The sequence below is a fragment of the Mchenga conophoros genome, linkage group LG13 (assembly GCF_057382185.1).
Source record: "Mchenga conophoros isolate Kocher_MC1m ecotype Shallow Benthic linkage group LG13, M_conophoros_male_GT1.1, whole genome shotgun sequence".
In the NCBI taxonomy this organism is placed as follows: Eukaryota; Metazoa; Chordata; class Actinopteri; order Cichliformes; family Cichlidae; genus Mchenga; species Mchenga conophoros.
This window is the reverse complement of record NC_140538.1, coordinates 21,508,791-21,527,854: the sequence shown is the minus strand read 5'-3', so window position 1 is coordinate 21,527,854 and position 19,064 is coordinate 21,508,791. Positions and strand designations below refer to the sequence as shown.

General features: G+C 41.7%; 1 protein-coding gene across 1 annotated transcript in view; it reads right to left on the bottom strand.

Moving 5' to 3' along the window:
- itga9 (integrin, alpha 9) overlaps positions 1 to 19,064 on the bottom strand; it is a 49,922-nt gene that overhangs the window by 2,917 nt on the left and 27,941 nt on the right. Inside the window, exons 16-27 of the mRNA XM_085297181.1 lie at positions 13,643 to 13,795; positions 12,514 to 12,590; positions 11,958 to 12,105; positions 7,732 to 7,818; positions 7,469 to 7,548; positions 7,290 to 7,373; positions 6,748 to 6,856; positions 6,548 to 6,655; positions 5,220 to 5,345; positions 4,938 to 5,057; positions 4,759 to 4,854; positions 1,721 to 1,840 (exon numbers count right to left, since the gene is read on the bottom strand). Coding sequence (XP_085153307.1) covers positions 1,721 to 1,840; positions 4,759 to 4,854; positions 4,938 to 5,057; positions 5,220 to 5,345; positions 6,548 to 6,655; positions 6,748 to 6,856; positions 7,290 to 7,373; positions 7,469 to 7,548; positions 7,732 to 7,818; positions 11,958 to 12,105; positions 12,514 to 12,590; positions 13,643 to 13,795 — 1,308 coding nt within the window. The remainder of the gene's footprint in view (positions 1 to 1,720; positions 1,841 to 4,758; positions 4,855 to 4,937; positions 5,058 to 5,219; positions 5,346 to 6,547; positions 6,656 to 6,747; positions 6,857 to 7,289; positions 7,374 to 7,468; positions 7,549 to 7,731; positions 7,819 to 11,957; positions 12,106 to 12,513; positions 12,591 to 13,642; positions 13,796 to 19,064) is intronic.

The following is a 19,064-nucleotide window of genomic DNA, read 5'->3' as shown; positions in this document are numbered from 1 at the left end:
TCTCCAGAGATTGTCATTTTTCAAGCAAAACATAACATAGGTAATTCATAGCTGTGACCTAGAGTTACACCACTAGCTGATTTTATCGCTCCATATTAGCTTATCACGTACATATATTTTGGTACAGGCAAATATGTCTCAAATATAACATTTTTGTCATATCTGATACCCTTGCTTCCTCTCTGAGCAGAGAGGTGTGAAGATAACACTAATTTTTGTACTGTAAATACGTTTCCTGCTACTTTGACCTGCTAAGGCCGTTAAGCTAGGTATTATATTCTCCTGTGAAAGAAATATACCTGCTTAAGATACAATTTTACATTTCAGTTTTAACATGAAATAAATAAAAACATGTGTCTTAAAGTTGCTTTTAGATGACATGACGAGTGTCAGGTTAGCTTTTTCCTCTTGTTTTTAGTTTTTGCGTTAAGCTCACGCTGCTGATTTGTTAGCTTAGCGCAAAGTGTTGCTCAGTGTTGCTCTTTTTTTTAAAAAGGTAGTAACAGTTATATATTTGTTATGAATACATTTCAGGAATCGTTTTTTTTTTTAAACACTAGCTAGTTATTTTGCAGCTGTTTTTCAGTATCACCCTAAAAAAGTATTTTGGCTGTAGCAGGAGAGGTTTGTGAGTGTGGACGCATGACACTGAGACAAACTGCAGCAGCCTTTTTTTAATGCTAGAAAATCAGGATTTGCGCAACACCATTGTCTTGCTTATCTGCTGGATTTGGTTTGACATATTACGTAATAGCAATGCAATTCACTGGCTAACTCTCAGGAGTGTCATTGGATGGGTGGCCAATTGGACAATTTATTTAGAACGGCTCTTTCTTTGAGCAGCACTTTTACAGAAATTACATAATTTTTGTTAAGCTAACAACTCAGACCTTGAGTTCACTGTGATGGATTATATATCTAAGTTACAGAAATGTGCAAGTTAATATTTTCTCCCACAGTGAAACAGATGGAAAATAATGAATCTATGAGGTGTGCAATTTATTTCAAATATAATGGATTGAAATATGGCCAACAGCAATGTAAGTAAAACCACATGAAACCACCACCAAGGTTTGACAAAACTCAAGCATTTACCTTACTGAAACATTTCTTTAGGAATGTAATACTGACTACCCATTTAAATTTCATGAAAGTATAAGATTCATTTACCAAGTGTAGTATGTATGAGATATGACAATGTGGTAAGACCAGTAGATTCTTGGTGTGTATCTAATCAAAGCAGCCACACTGGCTTGCTGCCTCTCTCCCTACGACTCCATTCATTTATCTGTATTTGGCTGCTGAAGTTTATTGATACAGACCTGTGCTCTCCTCAGGCATTTCCTGAAGAGAGCAATACAGGACATGTGCCGCTCTTGTAAGTGGGGTTTATTTTGGCTGGGTCTGAGGAACTGGGGATCGGGGGTGGGGGTTCAACATTTCAAGGCTTAGTTGTGGTATTCCCAGTGAAAGATGAAGCAGTGAAAAAGGAATGGAGTTTTCTGCTAAAGGGGCCTCTGGACAGCAGTGTAATTGCCATTCCCCCCTCTTTAGATTTTTCTTTCATGTGAGTGGTGTGGTGTTAATTATTGTCCACTGTGTGATTTGTCCTTTTCATGGACAATACAGAGTGGACAATACTGCGCTGGCATTCAAGTGGAGTGTTGTGACCAGTGCTGTAAGCTGAAAAGTCTCGATCTGTGTTTATGAGTTGGTTTACCTTCCAAAGCAGCACAGCTAACAGCAAAAAGATGAGGATTCCCACCAGCAAACTGATGGCGATGATCCAGCCGACTACGTAACCCCTTGGCTCCTGACTGTGGAGAGCCTCAAACACCAGCTAAAACACAACAACATCGCAGTGAGTCACACTAAAATGCAACACACACAATGCACATTAAGTCATGTGCTGCTAATGATGCAATCCAGTGCAAAGCAGCAAGAGAGACACATCTGATTTCAGAGTGCTTTGGTTCCATGGTTTGATTCAAAGGACCAATGTTTAAAGCAAAAAAAAAAAAAAAAAAAAAAAATGCTTTCAAATAACAGGAAACTAGTACGAAGGCATTTTTCAGGACATAGATATTGGTTATACAAACAGGAAGCACAAGTCAGACTTAAATTAGATTCTAGGTTCATGGAGTGACCTTTGGTCCACATGGAACAAACATTATGAGCAGGTTTATTAATTTGTAACAGCTGATGCTCTCAAACATATCTGCAGTCATAAGTGAGCATTTTTGTACATCTCAGTTAGTCAGTCCTCTTTGGTCCAGACTAAATTATTTTGATAACCATACGATGGAGAACCATGACATTTATTGAGGATGTGATGAACCCAAGACTTTTAATGTAAGCAAAAAACCCCAAACAAACAAACATAAACAACTGATAAGATTCACATGAGCCTGTAAGGAACATTTCCATGCTAACGAGCTAAACTAAGATAGTGACTTTGATATATGATGGTAACGTTAAGCATCAGCAAGTATTTGTCTTATTAATCAGAGCAGATAAAAACAATGCATCATCTACTCCCTTTTTGAATTTTGTGTCATGCTTTTAGACTGGCTAATTCTGAGTTATTGCTATTCAGGGAGCCTTGGCAACTCTTAGCTTGGTTCTGGTGTGATTTAGAGGTATCTGAGCTTTTTCCCATGACATGGAGGAACGCTGACCAGCTGGATAATCTGTCACTGATAACAAATTCATGCTTATTTGAACCAGTGCACTCTGGCTTAAGTACAAAACATTTGAAGTGGTCCTAAGTGACAAATTTTGTATATACTGTAATTAAGTAAACACACTGCACTTCTTTTGATTCCCTTTCTAGCAGCAGTGCTAATGTTTATTTGAATTTGTAGCAATTACCATTACATTTAAAAGGCCATATTTCTACTTTGGACAAAAGTTGATTTGAAGCTATTAGATATCTCTTTACAGGAGCCTTGTCCAACAAACTGAGCTTGACAGGTTAAATTTACACTGTATTAACAGTGTTTTGACTGAGTGAAATATTCCATTACTCTGCATCACAGCAAAGCCTGCTGTAATATTAGCATTCTGGCTTTAAATGGAAAACAGCAGACTGCCCAATTGCAAAATCGATGGGTTTATTTACTTACTAATGTTCACAAACAAAGACAAATACTGTGTGTTCACACACAGTAGGCCGACCGAGGGACGCTGTGGCTTTAATGTCCAGCGTTGCACGGGATTTAAACACAAATGTGGCATGAAACACCAACTGTGAGCCAGCCAAAAAACAAAGTGGACAAGTGAAGAACAATCTCTCTGTTGAATAGTTTCACACATTAACACGTTCCCGTTACCCCAAGCTCTGGAATGTAACTGTTGTTATGCATGCCAAGGCGTTTGCGTGCACAAAAAAGATTAAACCTCTACTGGTCATTGCTCTCTGACGCTGAGTTTCTCAATTTAACTTTGGCAGTCCCTTAATGCGAAGTTCATTTACCGCTGTCCTCATTTTCTAAATTTGTAAGTTGCACACTTTCTTGCTTTAACAGCCTTATGTGTGCATTCTTAGTAAAAAAAAAAAAACCAACATGTGGATTTATGTGGATTTGTTTTTATTTCACGGGTGATAAAAAAGTCAAGCTTGTTGTCTCGCTGACAGCCAGAAGGCTTGCTGTGAACAGCACAGCCTGGGACCACAAATTATATTTGCATCGTGTTCTCTAGCTAGCTGGGATCCTGAGGGAAAAGGTAAAAATGTTCACTAAAATTCACTGGAGTACGTTTCACTGGAATGAGCACACTTGCAAAGTGCTGAAAGAGCAGCATGGCTTGGAGACATTTATACCAGGTCTGAATTTTCCGAGCACAACTGGAGCTCAGGGTCAGCAGGCCTGCAACCCAATCAGTGCTGTAATCTTTTCCAGGATCCCACTGCAAGCATGCTGGTTGCTAAACGCAATCAGCAAATCCGATCTGCTAGGCCATTTGATCACTCAGCGTACAACAATGGGGGGAGGGTCTGTCCTTGTGCACATCTAAGGGACCCCCAAAAGCAGCTAATAGAAATACCACTACACAGTAAACCCACAATGACCAGCTGTTCCCTGCACTCATGTCATTTGTGACAGATCTGGAGCACATCAGCAATTCAAGGGAATTGTGACCGAGCTTCTAAAGATGAACATGCTTTTTGATATATTTTTGCAGGGAAAGCACACAATCCTTCACCTGTAACTTCTGGATGGGTAGAATCTCCAATAAGCATCTGACCTGTGTGACTCCTTTTGAGCACATAGGTCAGCAGCAGCAGTTCTGTTCTGCCTGCCGCTTTTGGCAAGATGAAATGTATGACGGCTATTAATCCAAAGTGAGACAACACGGACAAAGACACAAACAGTTCACTGAAATTTGCTAAAGTTTATAGATGGTAAATGGACTGGAACTTGTAAAAAATGTTTCTACTCTGATGGCTCAAAATGCTTTCTTTTTACATTTTTAAACAAGGTTAAACAAGTCTTATTCAAACATTCACATTTTTCTATACCTAAGGTCTTTATCTAAGATTCCTGTGCACACACATCAATAGATGCATCGGGGGCAACTCTGGTTTCAGTATCTTGCTCGAGGATACTTCGAATTTGAGTAGCCAACAACCTTCTGATTGGTAGATGACATGCTTTCCCTTCTGAGCTTTTGCCAAATTTTGGATTAATATAGAGGTTTTTAGATATTCTTCACTGACATGGTCACACAGTGAGGGTAAATTCATGGCATACTCACAGAAATGTCCTCTGGCAGGCCATTCGGCACCTCCACTGTCCTGTCATTTACTTGCACGTTGCCCCGTGTGACGAACTGGATCACAGAGGAAGAATCCTGTCGGTGGACAGATTATGGACTGCTTTAAGAATCACAGCAACCTGTGAATGAATTTATTACCCTCACGGCTTGAGCCTCACCGTCTTTAAGATTTCAGTGTTGAGTAAAACTTTTATATCTATGCTCAAAGCTTCTTCTTTTAACTGTGGACCCAGGCTGCAGGAGATCGTCATACAGGCTCTTCCAGGCCGATCACAATCCTGTTAAAAAAAAGATATTTGAAAAGCAGTGAGAAAAAAGAAGGACGTGTGATAAACAGATGTTACACTGACTAAAAGAAAATAAAAACAAGAATCCTCATAGGGGGTGACTCTCAGTGACCTCTGAAAAGTCAAAGTGCAACATGAGGGCTGTATATTTACCAAGACTTTCCGTCCTGATTTGGTGAAGAAGGCAAAGATGGAGTGAAAGATGCTCTCTTTGTCCTGGGGGATGGTGCATGGTGTTGGGTTCCTATGAGGAGTGCAGTTCCCTCGACCGTTGGCCACCTGAAGCACAGTTATTTAACAGGCATGTGTGACATGGGTGCAGAAGAAAGAAAGCATTTTTGCCAAGTTTATGCTGCAGACAGGTTTGGGAGTGACATCGAAAATGTTGACGCATGTACTTTTGTCACCTAAACTGGACCTATCTCGCTATTGTTAGGAGTCTCCAGGGCTCACAGGAAGTTCTCTCCAAGAACAAGTTGGAACCCCTCCCAGACTGTTTTCCCCATATGGAGTGATTTAGAGGTGTCTGGTTTACTGCCCAGCCCCAAGAGAGCATTTCCCCTTTCCTCTCTCCTCAGCTGGACGTGAAGCTCTAGAGGTGGGGATCTGCTAGAGTACCACCCAGCATGTCTGAGCTTTTATTGCAGAATTTTCCAGTGTCCTGTGTTTCTGCTGCATTTGCTGGCATGAAGAGCCATAGGCTCCACCAGCAGCTGCACTAAGTTTGGCAGGATGGGAGATTTTGTGCAGAAAAACTGCAAAAGCCTGAAGCTTTTATATATCACGAACAAATGGAAATGTGTGTAAAATGTAAGAAAACCTGACTATAAAACATAACTGCGCTACTGTCCGATGTGCCACAGGCTGCATGCTTTGTTAACAGCTTTATGATATGTGGTTCCAGGCAAGGGATGGTACGGTGTAGTAGCCAGCCCCTTCAGGTGTCCCACTCCCATTTTGTGCAAGCCGTCTGAGTCCCCTAAAGTGATTCCAGATGGCTGTAGGAGGGTGCCCATTCACAGTCAATACAATTAATAGTTTGAGCACCCCCATGATCTACCTGTATGAAAAGCTTTGTGCAAGGGTTAAGAAAATATTTCAACCTGAAATAACACATATACACAATACTCCTGTATTGTGTTTCTTTGTCAAAATGCAAAATGTTGTGAAACAAAATGGGCGGCCAGCTTCAATAGCAATGTCAACATTTTTGCTTCAACTTTCACTGGTCCTGTGGTGCCCCACACTAAGCATACTGCCCATGTCCTGAACAAAAACCCAGAGGTATAGCAGCTCTCAGTACATAAAAGAATGCTTTGGAGTGGATACAAACAGCTGTGCCATGAGGAGCAAAACAAGCAAGAGTGATAGGCTTTTGCTGGATAAATGAGTTAAATATGTGGCTTCCTGCAAGTTAATAAACTAATAAATAACAATTTGGTCTGGATGAATAATGTAGATGGACTGCTGCTGGCATCCACCTGTGTTTCAATGATGTGGAACATCTCAGCTCCGTTGCCAGTCAGCCGGTTGGGAATCCTGATGTCCACTCTGGAGCCAGGCAACCTGCTGGGGCCCTTGTTTATAGCCTGGAAAGACATCACACAGAAAGAAAAGACGGATAAATATACAAAGAAGCATTTTAATACATATTTTGGTATCTATTCTCTTCCTATAGTACCTGAAAAGTGAGATTGAGAGGTTGAAAGTTGCAGTCCATGTCTTCTAATTGGACAAAGCGTGAGTCTTCAATGGAGTTTCCATACACAAAGGAGGTTGGTGTAATCACACTGCAGTTCAGGAAGGTGACGAAAGATAATTTATTTAAATGACAAGAGACAAAATTATGTTCTAAAAAGTTCCATAAAAATTTTCGGTTCGAGTCGGGCTCTGCTCGACAGAAGCTTTTCCTTTATCAGCAGACATATTTGTCCAGCTTTGTTCTAAGCCTCCCTTCACATTAAAGACAGCAGCCTTATCAGATGCCAGAGTTCTGGCAGATTCGGGCTGTTTTACATCTCTCTCTCCCTCCTCTGTGAAGCAGAGCTGTGATAAAGCATTCGCAGATAAGGCTTTTCAAGTTGATATCCTCCATACTGACAAACACTCCCTCGCTTCCTGTGAGCCAACTGATGGGCAACCAGCTCAAGTCGCTGAGATAGCTTTACATTTTGCAAAACAGTGACTACACTGTTGTGGAATTCATATTTGTCTCGTTCTTACCCAGTGATAGTGGTGTCGGTCTCGTGAATCAGAGGGATGGAGATATCCAAAAAGTTGTCATTGAGATTGTGCTCGGGATTGGCGCTAAAAGAAACAAAGATCAGTGAAAGTGAATATTTCGCTTACAATTATTTGTGTAGATCAATATTTACATTTGCAGTTATATTTGAGCTTCTCACCTTTTTGCTTGAACTAAGAACTGCAACGTGTCATCTTCTCCAGAGAGCCGAGTCGTGTCAAAAATCACTGCAAAATGATACTGCAAAGACAAAAAAAACCCAGAATAATATGGGGTGTCATATTCTCAACTATGAAAAGCTTTTTAATGCGATGAAGTATGTCTGTCTGTCTGACACTGAACTATTCCCAGCAGGAGGCTGGTTACAGAGGAGGTTAAAGCACGAGTACTGCATGCAGTTAATTCTACCTTAGTTTGAGCTACCTTAGTCTGCGCTCTCATGAAAGGAAATCCCACTCGGCACTGAAGGAAGTCCAACTCGACAAGCTCACAGGAAATACCCTTCTCTTCCTGCAAAAAAGAAAGATAGACAGAAAGAGTCAGTGGATGCGATAAAGACAGACTGACTGGAGACAGAGGGGGTGACACTCACGGTGACCAAAGACACAGCGAGGAAGGAGCACTAGGCAAGACGCAGAGCAACTGGTTCTGATAGTGGAAAAAAATCGGTAGTAGCTTTTGATGTTAAAACAATGGCGACTGGTGGACATACCTGCCAGCATTTGGGGTGTAGTCAAAGATTATTATTAAAAAATATAAACAAACCGACTCAAGATTAGGTTAAACAAAGAATGCACAAAGCAGTGATGGCACACACATCTTAGCGGGTGGGTAATTGGAAAACGTCCAGGCTGCGTGTTTGGAAGCTTGTCTAAACAATATAGAGCTTCACCGGCTGCGCTGTATAAACACTCAGGCCTTGACCCTTACGAGGAGTAAGAATTCCTTTAGCGAGAGTTCACCGAGAGGCTGTCAGCTGAGCTCATGTGCTGGGAGAATGAAAGAGGGCAGAGATGCTTCACAATTATAAATCTAAAAAAAGAGACAGCCTAGCGCTCCTGGAAAAGAGGCTTTGGGTAAGTCATACAAAGCATCTGCATGCACGGGCTGTTGTCCAGTTAGAGTCTGTGTTTATAACACTTTTCCAAATATGACAAAGGAAAGAAGTGTGAGGGTTGCCTGTGCTGACATATTAAAGTGTAGAAATCCATCCACGGTATCATCCCATTACCCCTTATTCAGCAGTTCTTAGTAGCAGCCCAGGGTGTGGTCGTGCCCTACATCTTCATTAAGTCAGCTTAAATAAGCAGCGCTGTGCTCTGCGATTGAGACTACGGTGACCCCGGGCAACTGGGGATGAGGACCCCAGCATAACTGCCAATGATGGAATTTCCTCTACTTCCTGTATTCCTCCGTGCTGCTGTGCAAACACTGCCTGTCCCGTGGGGCTGGGCAGGATTGGGAAAGTCAGCCTGTTTACCCATCACCCACCTGGCAGCCCTTGAGAGAGAACAGAGCATTCGGACATATTTTCAATTCTCTTCTCTTTCTCTGTCAGCAACACATACATGCTGGAGTTCTTGCAAATGGTAGGGTCATTAAACATCACCAGGACTGTTTACCCTGCTTTAGTGTCAGCTGAAGCATCTACTGGTGCAGTTCATCAATGTGGATGACAATACACAGGAGGCCTGTGTCCTGCATGTTCTGCGTGTCTCTTCATGTCTTCTTTGGTATTTAGACAACTGGATTTATATTGGTTTACTTTTTCCACACCAGTGTCATCACCTACTTTTTGCTTTCCACTCAGGTACGAAGATGAAGAGCTACAGTACCTCTGCTTTCACAGCATGTGTAAAGTGTCACTTCACTGCCAAGAAAATCGGTGATTCATATATTCTTGGGTCTGAGGGTCCACTGAAATTCACACATTTCTTTGCTGGAACTTCTGGGCTTTTCACCACAAAGCTGACTTGGTCCAACTGTTAAATAAGCCGAAACCCACCATGGCAGAAGCATTCAGATCCTTTCCTTTAATGAAAGCGGTCATAACTCTCAGAATGACAAATGTGTGCATTCAAAATAAATGAACGAACTGAACTTGAAGTGTTAAAGGTAAAAGCAGTAATTATGTAGAGTGGTTTATATTAAAACAGCAAACTCTTGGTGTATTCCCATATTACTGCTTACATGAAACAATGATTTTGATTACATTTTAATTAACCCATCATGTTTAAATTTTACTTCCAAACTCTACAACTGCAGCTTTTCATTTACACATGCGGACAGCTTTGATCATTCTTTGGTTATATTACGATGTACCGTTTCCAAATCTTATTCTACACAAACCCATAATTGGCACCCAGTCTAATCTCAATGTAGTAGTTTAATCTAACAAATCACAATTTCAGATGTAGTTCTGCTTTGTGTGCAAGGCTTTTTGTAAAGTAAGTAAAAAATTAGTAAGTTAAAAATGTAGCCGAGTCCTCTGAAAAATACAAAGACACGAGACATTTGTCACAGGTCCAGCTAAAACTGACTCCTTAAAATATTTCAATAAAAAAAGAAAAACAAAACAAAACAGAAGCCAGCAGAGCTCCTGAAACCAATTCAGCTCCACAGTTTTCTGACAGCTTGTGTTGCAAGAACAACAGAGCCATAACCCACTCCGCTCTTAAATATGAGGGGAGTACAAGTTCACGCTTTGCTCACTGGAGAAAAAGCCTAAAGGGAGGGTTAGGAGCTGACCTTTACTTCACCAGAAAGGGGTCACATCATCACCTCAGACTTCTCCAGTAGTAATTAGAAGTGTGTGAAAGCGCATACAGCGGTAAATCTTCTCACCGGCCTCGTTGTCACCTGCACATACTGTTCGCTTCCTGCTCCCTTTGTGCAGCAGAGAACTTTGACTTATCAGGTTCCTGAACAAAATGAGGCTCTGGGGCTGCTGGTAATCTGACACTTAAAGTCAGTCGCTTTCATTACATTAACTTTGAAACCGAAACACACTCAGTGTTTTTCTAATATTTGCCTGCAGCGTATATTCTGTTTAAATTCAATTTTGCCATTGTCGGGGGTTTCAAATCCTGCCACAGGTTGTATCTTTTACCGTAATGGCCTCATCCATCACAGGGATGAAACAAACCATCCAAATGAAGATAAGCACAAGGTCCGTTTTTTTTTTCTTTTTTGGGGGGGGCACAGAAACTCCTTCCTGATGAATGCTGTCAAAGTGCACCATCTGACGTGGCGTCACGCTCAGCTACAAGCAGCCTTTGTGACAACAAGTGTGCAAAGGGACGTGAGCAGAGGCAGAGGTGGACACTGTGAAATCAATCGGCAAGGAAAATCTCTCAGGTTTAATGTGGGATGGCAGTGGGTAGATATTTCTTTAACAGCGACAGAATGCTAAAATCATTAGAAGTCTATATGAGGAGCAGGTCTGATTATTCCCCATCCCCATGAAGGTCAGGAATAATCCACATATATCTAATTAAATGTGGCCCTGCGAGAGTAAGAATAAGTCAAGCTTGTGGAAATACAAATGTGTGTTGTGCCTTGTTCCCATGCATACAGCTCATTTGTTGATGACATGGTGTGTCTGTCTTAAATGAGTCAGAGGAGCGTTTGACAGCTCAGCCAGAGGAGCTGCCCCCTGACACGGGACAGCTGCTGCTGCTCCTCCTGCTGGGGCTCTCTGGGTTTTTATGCTTTCATCTTCACGTCTACCTACACAGCTCGGGCAAAGCTTTAAGCTCCCCAGTCGTCACGCAGATCTGGCTTTCCCACTGTTTAGACTGTGTTCCTGACATATAACCATATAGTCTTTTTAAATAAACATTCCTCGGGAAAATGTACATCACAGCAGAACACCAAGGCCATCCATCTAACACGTGTGTGCAAAATATGGTTTTGTAAATCATTACGGCCTCAGCTTCGCTTGTACGTTACTAAAGTCGTCTCTATTTTTTGAGGCGACTGAGGTCCTTCAACATCTGCCAGAAAATGCTGAGGATTTTCTATGAGTCTGTGGTGGCCAGTGCGATCCTCTATGCTGTTGCATGCTGGGGGAGCAGGCTGAGGGTCGCAGATGCCAACAGACTTAATAAACTGATCCGTAAGGCCAGCAATGTTGTGGGGATGGAGCTGGACTCCCTCAAGGTGGTGTCGGAGAGGCGGATGCTGTCCAAGATAAAGACAATGTTGGATAACACCTCCCACCCACTCCATGACATGTTGGTCAGTCACAGGAGCTCGTTCAGTGAGAGACTGAGATTACCGAAAAGCACCACTGAACGACACAGGAAATCATTCCTGCCTGTGGCCATCTCCCTGTACAACGCATCCACTTAACACACTGTTTGCTGCTACAACTACACATGTTTCTTTTCCAAATATTTATTTATAAGTGACTTATGTATGTATGTATGTATATATATGTATATATTGTACTATTCTTAGTTAGCGTATTGTCTGTCTTGTCTTAATGTTGGTTTAAAATGGAGCACTGTAACAAAAAATAATTTCCCCCAGGGATCAATAAAGTATTCTGATTCTGATTCTGAAAGCAAAAAAACAAACTGTCAGATTTTAGATATAAATATGTGAACCAGAGTAAATAAATAGCAGATACTTCAAGAATCACAGACCTTCTGCCAGAAGTTGATGTAGAAAACTTCCCTGGAGAAGTTCAAGTAGATGTTTGTGTCATAGGCGTCATCGCCAGCGTTGGAGATGGTCAGGTTCAGAGAGACGTTCTTCACTCCTCCAAGGGCCAGATGGGGTTTGCTATGCAGGCTGGTGGGTGCACAGAGTAAACAGCGTACTTCAGCAATTAAAAAACAATCACTTGAAGAGCAGTAAGTACAGCTTTGTATTAAGTAGCCTGCATTTTTCTTTGAAGTTTTTAGTGTACAAAGAGAAGTGCACCTGCAGGAGAATAGCTGTTTGTTTTTGGAGCACAACAAAGAATATATGCAGACAAATGAGTTGTTAGGATGACAGACATAAACTGTTGAGGAGAGAACAGGAGATAGATAATAATGGAAAGGGAACTCCCTAACTATGGAAAAAAAAACCTATGGATCCTCTCCAAGCATGCGTCAGAGTTCCACTACCCACACCCTCATGGCCCATGATGTCAGCTTGCTTCCTTAGTACTGGAAGAAAAGAATGAATCTGAGCTACGAAGTAAAATGTTTTTACCCAGAAAGCAACAGTTTCCCATGAAGCCTCAGGTCCGCGGCACAGTCGTCTGACAGGCAGTTCTTCTCAAACCAAGTCTGAAAAGGAAACAGTACAGTACACAGTTCAGATGACCTCATGCCCTGAACACACCGACTCCACATTCAGGGGGCGGTGTTGCTTTGCTGTGTGAGCTGTCCAGTAGTTTTGCATCCACAAAGCTATCTTTCCCTTAATTAGTCAGAGGATGGGCTTTGGTTTAAATCATGAAGGGAAATTTAAGTCGAGCGTTAAAGTCTGATGCAAAGTAGATGAGTTTCAGATCAAACGGATTCTGTAGATGCTGAAATGCAACTGCCTCGCTCTTTCAAGAAGTGCATACACCGGGGGAAACACATGTGGTCCAGGTTAGAGGTGCTCGCAAAGAAAATAAATGAATCAGTCTTTTTGGACTCCACTCAAGAAAAGCTAACACAGGCAATAATAAGCTGGTAACCAACACCAAATCATTACAACCCCACATTGGAGCCATTTCCTTCGTTCCTACTGTGGTTTGCAGGAAGACACTTCTGTCTTTTAATATCAGGTTTGGCGGGGGTCACTTTTAGTCAGGAAATGAAATATATCATAAATTGAGCTGGTAGGAATTAACTGTCAACCTTTTACAATAAGAGCAAGGCACACTTAAATAGACAGAACATCTTATAAGTAACATTTCACTGTATTTGTGTAATTTGTGAAAATAGAATGAAAATTACAGTGAATGTGGATTTAGTCTGAACATATTTATCGTACTGTTACACAAGATTTGATTTTAAGAATGACAAATCCTGTGATTCCTGCAATTTACTTTAATGATGGGATCGGCTTTCTTTTTTTTCCAAAGAAGTAACTCAGTCAGTTATTGGTTTTCCCTCAAGATCCTGCTTTAATCCTGCAAATATTTGAAAAACACGCAGTGAAATAGCTGTTCATGATCCTCAAAGACAGGCTACTTTAAATCCAACGGCTGATAATATTTCTCCATAAAGAGTCAGCATCAAACTTTATTAGGTGTTGCAGATACTGCTGTGAAAAACATGAATTTTACTCTTCAGGATTCGTTTTTAAAGCAATCCCCTTCACTTCACACTTAAAAAGCTCTCCGTACTTCATTCCTCGCTGCAATCTTCTTCCCTTTCCTCCATCGCAGCACTGGAGTGAGCGCGGGCAGGTCTCGCTCCTGGGGTCCTGTCAGCACGTGGGTCCCTAGGCTGTAAGCCACCTCGAATGTGATGGCTGTGAACACGTCCTTAACGTCCTTCTGTGGAGAGCAAAAACAAGGCTAATGCAGGGGAATCTGTCCAACCACAGACACACTAAAACTAAATGTAACCTCAGATATATAACTGTCATGCAGCTGTCTGGGTGATTGCAGTAATTTAACATCTTTCTCCGATTAACGCCTGGCGCAAAGACACATTACACTGCAGATTACCGGAAGATCACACAGTCTGAAAATGTCATATCGTAGTGATCAGTCTGCCAGGGCTGCACGCAGACACGAGTACACTGATAAAATCACGTGAATTGGTTTGTATGGATGGCTGACACATCTCATCAGCATCAATTCATCTTTGACCATCGTTAAAAAGCACGAGCACCAGTGCAAGCAAGGCACTTTTTTTTCTTTAAAAAAAACCTGCTGGCACTGCCTCTGAGAGATATATTGGCATTCCTGGCGACTCCATCTGAGACCATAAAAGAAGTGTTTGATTTGGCATCGGGTTTGGAAACGCAGACAGAAAGAAAACAGAGCTAAATGTGATCAAATCCTGCATCTTCATTAGATGACAGCACTGAAAGACATACATGGGAAAAGCTGATACTGATGTTGGTTTTTCATCTCTTTGTCTACTCAGCTCTTTGAAGGCAGCTTGTCGGGTCTAGTTTTGGTCTCGCTATCTAAAAGCCGCAGCAGAAAAACACACACACACACGAGCTCCAACTGCAACCGGTGTCCCAGTCCTTGACTGATGTCAGCTAACACGGAGCCAAGCCCACAATGTCAACACAAAGGGCTTCCCGGTGTCTTCCGGTGGCCACTCGTTCTTTTGCACTTTCTCTCTCTTTTTGTCCACCCACCCATCCTCTTTCCTCAGGCAGGCACAGGGCCAGTCTGGGCTTTGACATGAGGCATCACCAGTGCCAAACCCACCCAAATCATCAGCAATGAGAGAGTTATAGCAGGAAAGAGCAAACGTTAGTGCAGCACATGACAAAAGCAGATGATTTAAGGCTCGTTTGGGAAACGGTGCTCATCACAGATAAAGACAGATAATATCCGAGCGTTTTTAATTAATTTCTGCCATTGTGTGCTTGGATCTCCTGCCCAAAACATAAATAAATCTGACTTCGATTTTATTTTCCGGATTAAAAAAAGCAATCATTTTCTTAATAATAATAAGTTACTCAGGTAGCAAAGCAAGATGGCGTCTTTAAAATCTTCATTCAGAAACAAGATTTTTCATCTCAAATCCACCGTTCAGCTCATTCCTCTCAGTGTTGTTCTACTGGCAGGTCACCTAAGCTGGGAGGTAACAAATTTGTGACACAATTAGTTATTGCAGGATATGTATGAAGCACTGGCAAAGCCCTCAGTGTTAGCGGCAATTAAAGCCGAATGCATGAAATGGCCCCTTTCCGCTGGCCTCTGAGTGAACTGACCCCCTGGGAGATAACTGCTTGGGTCTCCAGTCCCAAATTCCCACTGCTTATCTCGCATTTTCACAAGCCACAAGGGAACTGGAGGACGTAATGGCTAGAAATAAAAGTGGGGTATTTTTGTCCAATGTCCTGCCTAAAAGTGACCTCTGTGTGCATGTAAATATTAAGAAACATCCCAATGAGCTTGCTGTTGTCAATCATAACAGAGCATCTGTTTTTGTAGAGATGTAGGATCACTTAATCCTTGACGCACCGGACCGAAGACTGCTAATTGACTCGTGAGCTCCCAAGACTAACAGCGCACTCACATTAGAAGAACCAGACTCTGTTTGGTAACACTTGGCCTAAGCTTTTATTATCCCTGGATCAATGCCGCCAATTGCCCCACCCGGATCCGCACCCCTCGCTGGGCCATTTACTCCCACCTGATCCTTCTTTTAGTTTCTGTATTTATGGAACAGAGGAGCTCCTGAGGTCCAGCTGAAAAAGACAGTTGCTAGTGTTTACCGCCTGCTACCTATATTATTATGGAAATTGAAGCAATAACTGCTCCTTACATGCTGGTGAAGTTCAGAGGCAGACTTGTGAGAGGCCATTCTGCCACTCAACAGGCTTGCACTGTGTTAAGCCTCATTTAAACACAGAAGCCGCAGGGTGCGGCACGGGTCTCAGATCAGATAGGACAATGACATGAGTGGAATTTCTGATATTTGGAGGCCAGTAATTCGTGTTAAACATATAGCTCTGAATTAGCCCTAACACTAGTTGCTCAGAAACAGGGTCTAGCATTGTAATCATCAATGGCTACCACACAAATCCTCATTATATGGCTCATTATATGCAATATCTGTTTCTGTTGGACTAAAAATATTTTTGTCCCTTTCTATCTCCTGGTCTCGGTCTGTGGATGCTGTAGTGATTTTTTAAAATTTCCCATACAGATTTAAACCATGTGAAAAAAAATCCATCTCTGGAGAGAGAACTGCCAATAAAAAGGCGAAATATTCTGCACCGTCACTGAACAGAAGTCTGAAACTTTTGATCATCTCTGGGGCAAAATTACTCATTAAAGGTTCCAGTCAATACTGTGGAGATGCCAAAACTCAGCAGGAGGCAGCTGTTTTCCAGCAGTACCCACCTTAGCTGTAAATTATTGGCTGTAGGATGAAAAATCGGCACGTTAAAACAGTTTGCTTCTTTTACAACAGGCTCGATACAAGTGCTTCCCGGTTTATTATTCATATGTATTGAATTCACAGGACACAGATCAGCTTGCTACGCCGCATGTTTTGAAAGAAAACAAGTTAAGCTGAACACTCCCTCGCTCTGGAACAAGACTTCTGCCAAAATACTATTTCTGTGCTCCGGTTCACACTCAGGACCCATTTATTTGGCACAACAGAGCATAACTCACACCTTTACCAACCACTCTTTTCCCTTGACATTCATTCCTGCTCCCCGAATGGATTTTTCCCACGCACCCATAACGTAAGCATAAAGTACAAAGCTTGCACGATTTTAATGAACATGGCTACCGTGTGAATTAATCTTAGCCTTAAATTCTAGTGCTAGAGCTAGACTTTCATATGTTAATCTGATCAACAAGATGGCAGTGCACCAAGCTGCCCCATTCATGCTCATGGAGCAGCTCCATCATGGTGGGTGCGGGGAGGGTGACGTCAGACTGCAAAAGGCTCTGATCTGCACTTTAAACGCCTCATGCTTGGCTGAGATGAAGAGCTCCGTTCTTAGCCAAACCATTCCCTCAGAAGCATATAGCTTAAGCCTGGTCATGGGAAGTCTTTATTAACTTGGGAGGGAAATGTGAATACAGCACTCCTTTTAAGGACAATAGATGTTTGGATGACTTACAGGTTGAGGCCGTTTTATTTGAGGGCTAAATGCCAGGGAACTTTTTTTTTTTAATGGAAAAACCTTTTTTTCCTCCTTATGTGATGAATGGATCCAACCTGTTAAAGGTTAGGAGTAAGGATGTATGCTGAGACACAAGGAGACAACGTGAAATTGAAAGTATTTATAGTAATGTCTGCAGCATATGGCAGGCATGCACTTACGCAGCTTATCCAAGCGTGTTCTTTAAAAAAGTCTAGAAATAAGACAATTACAGAAGGTTTTAGTGACAGAAGGTCAAAGTACAGCAGCTGCTCTGCTCAGAATAGGTTAGCAGATGTTGAAAGGCCTGGAATGAAATCAAATCACTCAAATCAAATCACTTTTTTATTGTCACATCACATGTGCAGGCACACTGGCACAGCACATGTGAGTGAAATTCTTGTGTGCGAGCCCCACAAGCAACAGAGATGTGCAAACACAACAACACAAACGAGCAAACTGAGTGGGAGTAGGGAAGAGCGTCGTCTGGTTGTTTCTGCTAGAAACCTTTGGAGGAGTCAAATAGGAGCAGCTTCAATCTGTCTGTGAAAATCATCCTCATGTGTCATGGCAGAAAGATTAGAGACTGGACCTGTGGAATCATCATAATTCCTTAAAAAGGCAGACCAGCAGTCTTCACTCTTAAACCGGAAGAGATTAAAATCACACATCTCTTACCGTATAACAAATTTGACAGGTCTTACTTGATTTATCTGCAATGAACTTCACTCACATCCACAAAAACCACCCTTTACATCCTGCTAAAATCCCCCAAACTCTTCAAATTGTCATTCCCAGAGGCAGGATATTCTTTAAAAATCTAAATAACTTCCACCAAGGACATTGTGAAGGACTTTACAGTGGGAGTAACAGCAGACCGGTGAGGTTTCTCACCATTAAGCTTTTATTGTGGCTTTCCTCTAATTTTGTTACTTTAACTGTGCCTGAGGGCACCATTGTTCTCTCATTGTCTCGTCACACAGTTTCTATTTTCCTTTAAAGGAAATTTGTATGTTTTCTGCATTATTTTGAGAATGAATTGATTTTTAGAGTAGGCCAAAGAAACTGAAAAGTTGATACTGTGAAGATGTACATGGTGGTTGAATGCTCATCTAGTAGACCTGACCTACTAGGAGTGATGTTGAGTTGTGTTTCTGATCACACGGTGTCTAGAAAATCAAATGTGCCCTTTACCATTAACTATTGTGGTCCGCTAGGACAGTGATTATAGTGTTTGACATTTGGCCAGATACTGAGTCAGTGACATCATTTTCTTCAAAGACGTCACTACATATGGCCGACAATACAAAATATTATAATATAATAAAATGTCACCTTTTAGATGGCAGACCTAAAAGCTAATCTATGCAACAGTTGCAGCGCATTTTTATCACATAGTGTAGTTGCGTTTGCGCCCACTTGATTGAATTCAGACCAATATTCACTCAGTCTCAGCTCTGTGTTGTTCTTCAGTAATTCTTGCGGGAAAACTCTGTAAACGTAGCTGTTTAATGAGCCACTTCTGTCTGCTGGAACTGGTAGAGTACTGGTGGGTTTTCAAGCTTTTAAGCAGAAAGAAGCTGCCCACTCTGGCCAAAAGCAACACTATGAGTCTCAGTGAGAATAAACCAAAGCAATAAAATCATTGTCCTACCTGCGAAACAATGAACTGAAGCGAAACAGCTCTATAAAGCTGAGGGGAACTGCAGGTTGAGGTGATAAAGTTTTGTTGCAAGTGAACCCTTCGCATTGTTTTTTACATTCTTCCATTGATATATTGGATTTTAAAAAAAAAACTGTCGGCATGGCAGCTTTGAGCAAAAACATGTCGTCTGAAATAACAATATGAATCTGTGAAACTAAACATGCTCTTTGTGGCCTGTATGGTTTACAAAACAGAAAATGCTCTTGGGCTGTAATACCATCAGTCTGTCCAAAACCAAATGATTCAGACTAATCTGAAAATGCCAGAC